The sequence below is a fragment of the Macrotis lagotis genome, chromosome 3 (assembly GCF_037893015.1).
Source record: "Macrotis lagotis isolate mMagLag1 chromosome 3, bilby.v1.9.chrom.fasta, whole genome shotgun sequence".
NCBI classification, from domain to species: Eukaryota; Metazoa; Chordata; class Mammalia; order Peramelemorphia; family Peramelidae; genus Macrotis; species Macrotis lagotis.
The window spans coordinates 2275333-2287945 of record NC_133660.1 but is presented as its reverse complement, the minus strand read 5'-3'; the positions used below and the strand labels follow the sequence as shown (position 1 = coordinate 2287945).

At 31.9% G+C, this 12613-nt stretch overlaps 1 protein-coding gene across 4 annotated transcripts in view; it reads right to left on the bottom strand.

Moving 5' to 3' along the window:
• Positions 1-12613, bottom strand: part of GRID2 (glutamate ionotropic receptor delta type subunit 2) — a 1800826-nt gene that overhangs the window by 350867 nt on the left and 1437346 nt on the right. For all 4 annotated transcript variants that reach the window (XM_074228050.1, XM_074228051.1, XM_074228052.1 and 1 more), the window contains one exon: positions 4507-4819. In XM_074228050.1, the coding sequence (XP_074084151.1) occupies positions 4507-4819 (313 nt within the window). The remainder of the gene's footprint in view (positions 1-4506; positions 4820-12613) is intronic.

Genomic DNA, 12613 nt, shown 5'->3' with positions numbered 1-12613 from the left:
CAGGGGACACTTTTTTTACTTCAATTTTTATCTGTTGTGCATTGCTATCCTATTAAATCACATTAGGAGCACAGAGAACCTCTCCAGTCCACAGGACTGATCCTCTCCCATTCAGATGCCTGTATAGAAGCCCAATCTATTGAAAATATCTTCAGAATATATTATCTACTCAACCCACAATGCCTGTACTCATGTGAAGAGAAGATCAGGGAGTTATTTCTTTAAGAATATGACTTTAAAAGTTGGATAATTCTGTTTTTTTCATTAAGTACTTTGTCATCTTTCCAATCAGTTCAAGGAAATCCTTAAGACAATGTGACAGCAAGAATAGTTCTAGGTGCTCCTTTGTTTAAGGCATGTCCATCATGATTAATGGCAACAGAGATGTGGTTCTGAAAAAAAAAAAACAAAATGGGTACTACAGAATGGTGTTTCTGATTTAAGAGCTGATGAAAGCACAGAAGGAAACTTACTCATCTAGCCAGCTAACCTGTCACCAAGAATTAGTCTCATTTTCTCTGTATTCACTAGGGACAGTAAACAATAGAGTTTGAGCTAATAAGTTTTTTGTTAAAGTTCAAATTGGATGTGAAATATTGGATAACATTATAAATGAATCTCTTTGGCATCTGTATTAGGAGATGGGAATCCTTTGGGCTCCTGTGATTAGATTGTGTGGAAACTTCATATATGTTGATATCTCTCCTATTAAAATGAATGTTTTCCTTCTGATGAATTAAGCTGTCCTTCAATCTGGAGCACAAAAGAGCTACTCCTTTGTTAACATATCCCTTCTAAGCCTCTGGATCCATGAGTTTTCTCTTTTTTAGAAACATTTAAGAAAATTGGAACTCTTTACATTACAGTGTAATTCAGCTGTTAAAGAAGAAAAAGTGTTTTTCTTTAAAATCAGTTCCACAATCTATATGCCAAATAGTGACCTGTTCAAAGAATTCTTGAATTGTACCCACTATTCTGAAACTTCACCATTCCTAGCATTACTAGAGATTCTCTTTCTGTTCCTCAACAGCATCTTTCAAAATTATCATAGAAAATTTCCTTCCTTTTTTTTCCCCTCTCTAGTCATTGTCTGCTTTCTGACACCAGAAACATTTTAATACAAACTAATTTGTCTATGGTTTGCCTGACCTCTCTCTTCATGTTCTCCATTAGCTGCACCCTGTGATCTCTTCCACAGTTCCAATTTCTGCATACCAATATGTATTTATAATAGATGTCATAATAGAGGGAACTTACTTTAACTTGGGAAAGTATGAATCTTCATTTTTGTACAGGAGAAAAAAATACCTCACAATGAACAGCAGTTAGAAAGAAATATTTGTGAATCAGCCAGAAAGATTGTCTGTGGGTGGTTCAAGATAAATTCAGGATGATTTTATTAATGGATGTGAACTCTTCTTGGATTATTTTCATTTTACTAATAAACCTAAGATTTCAGGGAAGTGAATATAGGCATGATGATAGGAGAAACCAAGAAACTGACAGTAAAATCCTGTGTAAAACTGCTCTTTCATTCATGCATTTAACAACCTAATTCACAAGCTTTAATGTTATAGTCAAACAGATGTACTGAGTCTAGTTCTGTAACAGACCATACTGCTTTTGCACAGTTGGGTTCCCTGAGCTGTTAAACTGGGAACACTCTGAAACTACAGTTAAAAACAAAATCAGTCTTAGTAAGCAACTCACATATATTTAACATTTTTCTGCTTCTCATTTGTCCCTAGACTCCCTTTTCAAGATCTCTTTAATATCACATGAAATGCCTCTTTATCCCTACTCAATCTGCTATAGTTGTTTAATAAAGCCTGCAATTCTGAAATAACAGCTGTACTTCCCTTACACAGACACAGACATAGGCGCGCGCGCACACACACACACACACACACACACACATATTTTTACTGAAAACCATGGTATATTACAATTCTATGGCTTGAGTACAGAATTTGTAACTAATGGAGTTTGTTTTTCATAGTATTTGTGAATGTTGCATTATTTTTGAAAATGCAGGGCTTAAACAGACTTTCAGTATGTATATGGATATATATTATATCTATGTAAATATATATATATAGATATAACTTTTATAAATTTTAAAATTAATCACCCCTTGAACTCATAATGATCAAGAAAGAACATAGTGATGTTTGAAAAGAAATAATTTTATCATGATTATCAGTGGCAGTTACCATTAATATGCTGTCTTTAAATTCATGATGAATCTATAGGTTTTATAGCTGGTTAGAGACTAATCATTATAGCTGTTAGAGTAGAAAGATATACTTAACCAATGAATGAGTAGGTTTTACATTTGTTATTCTTAAATTTAACAAGGGAAACCTGTGAGGAATTTGTAAGCCTTGATATTTCTATCTTTTAACATCATCTTTTTTTGATGATATCATCACTCCTTTCTCATTTGAAGGTCTATTGGGTTTCCTCATTCAAGAGGATTATTTGGCAGTTTGTTTGTCAGTATGTCTATAAAAAGCAGTAGTTGAAACAATACAAGTTATCCAAAGATCTATATGGGTCTCAATAGGGAAGTCTCTGACTTCTTATCCATATTTTGATAACAGATTCTCTATGATGAGAATTCACAATGCCAGGGCTAATGGCATTCTTTATAGTTGGGTGAACTTTAAAAAGAAAAGATTTTACACTGACCTTTTATTGTCTGTATTTTCTTCACTTGTGATTATCAGATAATCAGAGTAAATTCATTGGACAAGATTAATTTACATTAACAGAATTACATAGTAATTGTTAATTCAGATTTAGCTTGATTAATTTGGATACATTTGGAAGAGCAGAAAGTTAGGAGACCAAAATACAAATTGTGACTCGATAAAACACATGTATTTGCATTTCTCATGGCATAAAACTTTTAAATTAGGAAAATGTTTGGCGGGTCTCATCTATTTTGCCTAGTATAGGATTTGAATCTATTACCAATGGAAGACAACGTATTCAATTGTGTATGTGATTATACTAAGTACTTAACAAAAAGGTTGGGGCAGTTAGGTGGCGCAGTAGATAGAGCACCAGCCCTGGAGTCAGGCCACCCTGTGTTCAAATTCAGCCTCAGACCCTTAATAATTTCCTAGCTGTGTGATCTTGGGCAAGTCATTTAACCCCACTGCCTTGCAAAAAAAAAAGGTTAATAATACATTGAAAGTGAAAAACACTAAGCATAAAAAGGGGGAAAATTCTGTTGCACAGGGGCATGAACGATGGGTAAAATGTAAGCTCTTCATCAGTAGAATATAAGCTCTACAAAAGCACAACTATCTTCATATCTCTAGCACTGAGACATGCTAAATGCATATAATAAGAGTATAATATAGGAATTAATACATATTTTTCAATCCCCAATCCAATTTGCTTCAGGTTAACATTTATTAAACACCTACTCTATACTAGCATTTTGTTAGACTCTAGAGATACAAAGAAAGTGTCGTTCTTGTCTGGAAGGAACTTAAAATCTAATGGAGTAAAACATTATGAATACAAGTTAGTGAAATATGAAATATACAAAGTAAAATGTTGCTGTTCAGTTGTTTTAGTTTTATCCTACTCTTCATGACCCTATCTGAGGTCAATCTTGACAAAGATACTGGAGTTCTATTGCCATTTCATTCTCTTGCTCATTTTATAATGAGGAAACTGAGGCAAACAGGGTTAAATGACTTGCCCAAGATTACTCTGCTACTAAATACCTGAGTTCAGATTTGAATTCAGAAGGACAAGTCATCCTGTCTCCAGGTCTGACACTCTATCCACTGTGACAAATAGCTACCCCTATAGTAAATAGAAAGTTATTTGCTGAGTGACCATGATATGATATACTTCCATTACATAAAGTGACCATGAACTGAAGTAACATATTAGCAATTTTAATTCTATTTTGCAATTAAATGAATTCAGGAAAAACTAGCCAAGATACTAAATAATTTGAAAGTTAAAAATGCATGGCAAATTTTCAATTAAATGTCAAGAAATTTACCATATTTCTAGAAATTTAATATTAATCATAAGATCTGAAATCATATGTATGATTTTAAAGGTATTTTTTTGACTTAACCAAATATTTAATTTCACTAACATGTTAAGTAAAATCTCTGAAAAGAGAATCAGGTCTCCTTTTTATAAATTTCAAAAACAACAACAACAATTATTTGTCCAATTATTGAATATTAACATTTTAGAAAACTAGTCTAGTAAATACTCAAAATTATTGGAAGAAAATCTGATCTATGATATAGATTTCAATTCCAACCAATTAAAAAAATGCAACTGAACATATTTCCAAAAGATAATTAACCATCTGTAGGTCTAATGATGTGAGAATAAATAGGAAATACTGATAAATTTATTTTTCTACATTTGAGTGAATATTTGTCGAAATTACGTAAATTTAATAAGAGAATTTACTTTAGTGTATTAACTTATTCTTTTGTTAACAAAAAAATTTCTCCTTACCTTGCTGAACAAAGGATCCATACACAAACCACATCGAATTGTAAAGTGTGGTTGAAGTCATTGATCCCATTTGTAATCTTGGAGGGTTAAGCCAATTTAAGAGGTATACCAGCAGTCCCACGAGAAGTACAGTACCAGCAATGCAAGCCCACAAAGAGAAGTCAAATGGAGCAAGGCAGGCAAACATATCCACTGTCCTTTCAGCCCTGCGCAGCAGCACACCCACAGAATAGTCCATGTAACGGGTTGTAAAGTCTACTACATTTTCACGATCTGGAGTTATGGTTAATGCAGAAATTCCTATGTCAGCTCTCTGAGAAAAAGAAAGAAAAAGGACTCTATTAGTGTCATGAACAACCAATTTGATTTATATTAGTTCAACTTATCTTAGGGATATAAAGTTAACTTCCTTGGGGGATAACTTTCTGTAACAAATAAAAAAGCACTCCAGAGCATTTTAAAAATAACCACACATGAATTCTGTGCTTTGTATTGCAAATCTAGTCCCACAAAGTTTAGATAAATTATATATTATTTCTGAATATATAATTGGTGACCACTATTTCGTACTTATGGTTGCCAGTAATCTCTTACCCTTTTGGGTCCACTTACTGGGACTATCATTATTGCAATGGTTAAAGGCATCCAAACTTAGAAAAGTAATTTCCCAGGGGGCCTCGTTCACTGTTAACACAGAAATGATTTGAGGATATCTGCTGGTGATCACAATATAATATTACATTTTCTTTGGTCATTTCAGCATCAAAAAGAGATATATTCCATTTATTGTTAGAGTTCTAAAACCCATACAAATTTTAGATTACCAGAATATTTGTAGCTGTGGCAATTAACAATTTACCTTTCTCTAGTTTTATTCTTCAAGTCTCTGAGATCCTTTGAGGATCCATTTGAGGTGCTTGATGAGCATCTCATTTCTCAGTTGGGTGTCCCTTTCAGATCCCTAGGTATAGCAACCATAGTTCTGACAGGTGCCACTTTTCTAAATCAGTAAGCATACAGTTAAAAACTTCAATGAAGGGTATTTAATTTAAGGTGACTCTTCCATAGTTACAGAACCACCAAAGAATGAATAAGTAACCATCAACTCTGGATCTTGTGATAAGAAAACACACATTTAAACTACTTAAAGCTGCTTCTAGTTTGAAGTAATGAACTACTGCTGTGACTAAAGCTGTGTGAAGTCCCTTTCAAAACACTAATATGAGACTGTTAAATGTAATTGCTGAATGTTTTTAGTTCTTGATTTTTCTCTCACTACATAAAGGAGGCTGAGGTCAGCATTTAGCACTCTTAGGGGAAAATGTGACATAAAATGGTACATTCCTGATGTAATGACAGTATAATGTAGATTATCACAGTTCTTTGAAATAGTAAGTTGTTGATACCTAAGAGGTCAGTAAGAGTTAATTCAACTGCCAATAGGTTTCAACTTAGCATTCTGGAATTGATTTAGTCCTGGCAGAATTAGAACTAGTATCCTTGGTAGTTAAAAAGAGAATAAGCAATGGCATCTTTTAGATCAAATCAGTGATTTAACTGAGATCAATAGGTAAATTAATGTCAAAAGTGGACTTAGAATTCACATCTCTTTTTCCTATATTAGTATTCTTCATGAATGACAAATGAATCTTTTGATTTATTGAAGAACATACTATTTAAAACTCTTGATGAATTTTATTTTTTACACCAACCATTTCATTACATCCTTTTTTACTGCCATATTCTTTGCTATAGTGAAAAAAAAGTCAAAGAAAAACCAAGTAAAACAGTGATCCCATTGGATAGAACATGCATTTTAACATTTAGCAGCCATAATCTCTATGGGGGAGATGTATTTAAACATGGCCTCAAGAATAGTCTGAGTTCACCTTTGCTCTCCTGGTATCATTCTTTTCCTGCATGATCATCCCAGTGAATGCTATTTTCTTAGTCTGTGGTTCTCATTGCAGTTATTCTTTTTTTTTTGTTTTTGTTTTTGCAAGGCAGTGTGGTTAAATGACTTGCCCAAGGTCACACAGACAGGCAAGTGTTAAGGTTATAAGGTCTATTTGAATTCAGGTCCTCCTGACTCCAGGGCTGGTACTCTATCCACTGCGTCACCTAGCTACCCCTTCATTGAAGTTGTTCTTGCAAATCTTCCCAGGGTTTTCTGAATGATTCATATTTATCTTTTATTAAGATGAAGTAACAATTCAATATACTGATATTCCTTGATCTATTCAGGCATTTCCCTATCATTGATAACCTACTTTCTATTTTGTCTGAGATTACTAGAAAAAGAGAGTGCTGCTATGCTGAATTTGGTGTACCCAGATATTTATTTCTGCCTTTGATCTTTTTGACATGTATAGTGTTATTTCTGTGTCAAAGGTTACAAACAAAAAAGCTCATTAACACTTCAGTATAAGTACAATTTGAAGAATTTCCAAATCTGCAACATTGCAGTAGCATGGCTTGCAATACTGACCATTGCTTAACTTTTCTCATTGTTTTCCCCTATTTTCTTTTTGGTTTGAAAGAAAAACATAAAGGTTGCCTTAATTCATAGACATATGATCATAGTATTATACATTTAGGTTTTGAAGAGATTTCAGAATTCCTTTTTTTTTAGGTTTTTTTGCAAGGCAAACGGGGTTAAGTGGCTTGCCCAAGGCCACACAGCTAGGTAATTATTAAGTGTCTGAGACCGGATTTGAACCCAGGTACTCCTGACTCCATTACGCCACCTAGCCGCCCCCAGAATTCCTTTAACTCCATTAATTTGTAATTTTCTTTATAAAAATTGTTCATATCCTTTTGCAACTTCTTTTGGAAAGGGACTCTTAAGTGTTAAGTGCTTTGCAAATATTATCTCATTTAATTCACAACAATCCTGGAAGATAGATGCTATAATTATCATCATTTTACAGGTAAAGAAATTGAGGCAAATGTAGTTGAAATAAGTTTCTCAAGGCCATATGAATAGTAAATGTCTGAGAACAGATTTGAATTTGGGTCTTCCTCACTCTATGAATAGAACTCTATCCACTTTGATATCAAATTTTATCTACTGATTTAATTTTTGCAAAAGATTTTTAATTGTATAGATTTTGTCTTTTTTTGTGATTGCCTTTATACACTTTTAAAACATGAATTCACCCTGTATCTTTATATCTGAAAGGTACTTTTTCATCTTTGCCTCTTATTTTAAATTTTACAGAAATCCTTTTACCATTTGGAAATGATTTTGTACATCTCTGTATATGGCATGAAAAATACTTGTCTAAGCTAACCCCACCCCCAGTAATTTTATTTGAATTGGGAGTATAGCTAATAGTAATTGTTTTTTTTTAGATTCATTTTGTTAATTTAATTGCAGGTATTCCTTATTTACTCCATTTCACCAAACTACTCTTCTAACAAATACCAAATAGATTTGATGAATATATTTTAATATACTTCAGTAAATGATATTTTTCATTATTTCTATTTTCTGTATTTTTTTCTTCTAAGTGAATTTTGTCATTTCCCCCCAGTTCAATAAAGCATTAATATAATGTAATTTACTAAAATAGTCTAGTCATGAATATGAAATATCTATCTTTTATTTTTATTTCTATAAAAAGTTTTTATAATTCAAATCTTATTCTAAATCTTCTTGGTATATTAATTGTATCGTATTTGATGCATTTTCAGTTATTCTTCATGATTTATTTCATTTGATCTCTTTCTACTAGTCTTTGTTAGTATAATAGAGAGAACATGATAATTTTTAGGTTTATCTTGTATTCTGGTATTTCACTAAAATATCATAAAGCAAAGAATAATTTTTTCCCTGAAACTCTGAGGTTCTCAAAATAACCCATCAAAGTGACTTCTGATAGAGTTAATTGTGCCTGCTATTTGCATAAGCTTATTCTTCCAATTATTTTTGACTGTTACAGCTAGCTAGCATTTGTAGATCTAAAATAAATAATAGTTCAAATGATGTTTTCTATTACCTTACTCTTGACCTTACTGAATATTAAAAATAATCCCAGTTCTTTGATCTAGGTAGATATTTTGATATTAAAATTGTTTTGATGGATGAAAAAGTTTTTTTCTTTTGATTTTAAATATTTTAACACTGAGGCAGCTAGGTGGTGCAACAGATAGAGCACAAGCCCTGGAGTCAGGTGGACCTGAATTAAAATCTGGACTCAGACACTAATTAATTGACGAGCTGTGTGACCTTGGGCAAGTCACTTAACCCCATTGCCTTAAGTAAATAAAAATTTGAAAAAATGAAAAAAAATTTGAACATTAGCAAATATGATATTTTGTCACTTTTATGCACATGCAAAAAAGTATTGTGAGTTTATGATTTTCATAATAATAATTTCCACTCATCTAACCTACTATTTTCTAAGCACTGTGACATAAACTTTACAAATATATCTCATTTTATTCTTACAAGAATCCTGGCAGGTAGGTGATATTATTATACCCATTTTACAATTAGAAAAATGGCAGATAGGTTATAAGTGTAGAAGATCAGATTTGACCTTAGGTTTTTCTGAATTCATGTCCAGTACTCAATCCAATCCAATAATTAATTGTAATTATAAGTTCTTAATAGTGAACCATTACTGAATTTTTGGTATAAATCCAATTTGGGAATAATAAATATTTTAATATATTGGTATTACCTCTTTGTTGGCATTTTATTCAATATCTAGTCACTATAGGATAATGTATAACTAGTTATACTGTTAATTAGACATGAAGGATTTATAAAAGGGTATGGAGAAGAGTCACTTCACCATCAAAATACCAAATCAATAAGTATATAGATCTGCTTGGACTTTTGAGTATACTTTACATTTTAACATGATTTATTATTCTTATAAAGTGATTTCATAAATATATTTTCTTCTTCCTGAGGAATTGTATAACCACATTTTAGAGACAAACAGGACATGTGCTTTATCCTCAGGCTTCTAAATATTCCTAGGATTCATACAATTAGTACTCTCATTTTCAAACAGAATTATCTTCATGATGCTATTGGGGATCTCTTTTCCCTTTGTACCCTTTATCATATGACCTCCACAGCAATGGAAAATAATTCTGGCAATCATGAATCTTCTGTTTATATGTATTGTTTGGGTGAAATCATCAACAAATTAATGGTGTTTTGAATGATTTTGATAGGAGATGGACTTACAGGAGATCTTTCCAACTATTGATTCAAATACTTTTTAAATAGCCAATTGGATGATACCAATAATAGCAATACCACTTCCAAGTCTATTTCTAAATGAAAAAGGAAAAGTAATATATACGTCCCAAAATATTTATAGTAGTTCTCTTGGTGGTGGCAAATAACTAGAAATTGAGAGGATGCCCATCAACTATAGCATGACTGAACAAGTTGAGGTATAGAACTGTAATGGAATACTATTGAGCTATAAGAAATGATAAGCTCAATGATCTTAGAAAAATATGGATAGAAATAAAATAATGAAAAGTAAAATGAGAGGAACAGGGAAGCACTGGATATAGTAACAATAGAAATTTATGAATGATTTTGAGTAAATAAGACATTTTGACTATTATAAATACCCAAACTAGCTACAAAAGACATGAAAGAAGATGTATCCAAATAAAGAACCAATAGACAGAAGTATTTAGAGAATGATTATATATATGTACATAAATGCATGCTGCCTAAAATTTATGATCAATGTACAAAGTTGAAATAGAAAAATCCACCTTCAAATTTCCCAGTAAAAATCCAGTTTCCAGATTGAAGAATAAAAACTAAAACCTGTCAAAAAATAAAATTCTAGTACACAGGTCCCACAGTAAAGATTTTATGATACATGGAAGGTGCAAGTATAACAGAAAAAAAAGTTTGGGCTATGAACATATAAAAGGCTAAGATAAAGGAATATAATCAAAAAATAACCTATCTGTAAAAGTTAAATATAATCTTATAAGGGGAAATAATAGGTGCTTAATAGAAGAGAAAAATTCCAAGACTTTTCAAAATGGAGAAAAACAATTGATTAGATATTTTTAAATGTAAATGCAGGAGCCAAGAGAAAGATAGAAAGATATGCACATTTATTTATTTTGCAAGGTAATAGGATTAAATTGCTTGCCCAAGGCCACCCAGCTAGGTAATTATTAAGTGTCTGAAGCCAGATTTGAACTCTGGTACTCTTAAATGCAGGGCTGGTGCTCTATCCACTGCACCACCTAGTCACCCCCACATTTATTTAATTTAAAGAAATCATGTGAGATAATTATATCTTAATAGGAGGAATAAGAAGTCTTTTCAGAACCTTCATATATTTATGAATGATAGAGAAAAATAAAAATGCCAGAGAACCTGTTGGTGGTTTTATTCTTTTTTGAGGTTTTAAGGAAGAGACAAAAATGGAAGGGATAGGAGAATATTTAGGAGAAGATGTGAGGAGGAGAGGGAGAGAAAAAATTCTGCAATAAAGAGTTTCATAAGATGAATAGTATTTAATTATGGAGATAAGTGCATGAGAGGGGGAAGGTATCCTATGAACCTCATTTTCATTTAAACGGGAATAAGAAAAAATATTGAATACAATTACTTATGTCCATGCCACACTAAGATGCTGTTCTAGAAATACATTAAACTTCAAAGGAAAAAAAAAGAAATAGGTACAAGGGAGGGGAAAAGAGATTTTTGATGAAGGATATGATATGTATGAAAATAGTCACAGGGAAAGAAACTCAAATGTCAGAAAAAGAAACTTGAAGAGCAAATAAAGTGAAAGTGTGTTTAATATGTATCATTTCTAGCCTTTTCAATAGGTGAGGTAGGAGAGGAGAGAGAAAATTTGGAAATGAAAATAATAATAAAACATTTAAAATGAAGGAAAAATAATTAAAATGAAGAGAAGAAATTGTAAAACTCTGAGATCAGAGGCAGGGAAAGGAGGAGAGAAGAGTTGCAAATAACCAGCTTTTCATTAATTGATCACAAGTGTCAAGAAAGCTGCCTCTCTTTTACCCTAATTTTAATGGCAAAGAAAGAGATGACAGCAAATGGAAAAAAACAGCAAAAGAACAGAATGGAAGGAAACACATAACTAACAAATATAACTATGAATGTAAAACAGAAGAAATGAGTATAATGAATTAGAAAATATACTTTGACAAAATACTACTTTCAAGAATCACTCTAGAAAATAGAAATTCACACAGTGTTATAAGGAAGGACAAGAACAAAACTCATGATGCTCCTAGTGAATTAAAAATGGGATATAAAATTAAAAGATATAAGTAGGGAAACTGCATTTTCCTTGTTTTTTAAAGCAATATCAATAATTAATGCATATGCAGCAAATAGCATAGCATCTAAATAGTGAAGGAAAAATTAATGGAGACTAGAGTACTTTCTCTGGAGTCAGGAAGATCTGAGTTCAAATATAGCTTAGACATATATTAGCCGTGTGATCCAAGGGAAATTCAATTAACCTCCTTCTTTTTATCTATAAAACAAGAATAAGAATAAGTATCTTCCAGGGTTCATGTGAGGATTAAATGAAACAATGGGTATAAATGATGAACATCATGCCTAACACATAGTAGATGCTGTAAATGCTTATTTCCTTCTATTTGACTTCCCTAATTGAATTAGAGAAAGAAATTAAAAGTGAAATTATGATGGGAGACCTGAATATATCATTTTCATACCTAGATAAATCTTACTACGAGATAAACAAAATTAACTTTAGATTATGACTAAACTTTTAATAATTAACAACTGATGAGAGAAATGCAAATTAAAACTGAGCTACTACCTCAGACCTGTCGGATTGGTCAATATGATAGAAAATGAAAATGACAAATATTGGAGGGGATATTAGAAAATTAAAACACTGATGTACTATTCATAGATTTGAGTACTGATTCAACCATTCTGGAGAGCAATTTGGAACTATGCCCAAAGGACTACAAATCCATTCATACCCTTTGCCTAAACAATATCACTATGAAGTCCGTCTCTCAAAGAGTTTTATGAAAGGGAAATGAACTTATGTGTACAAAAATAGTTATAGTGACTCTTTTAGTGGTAGCAAAA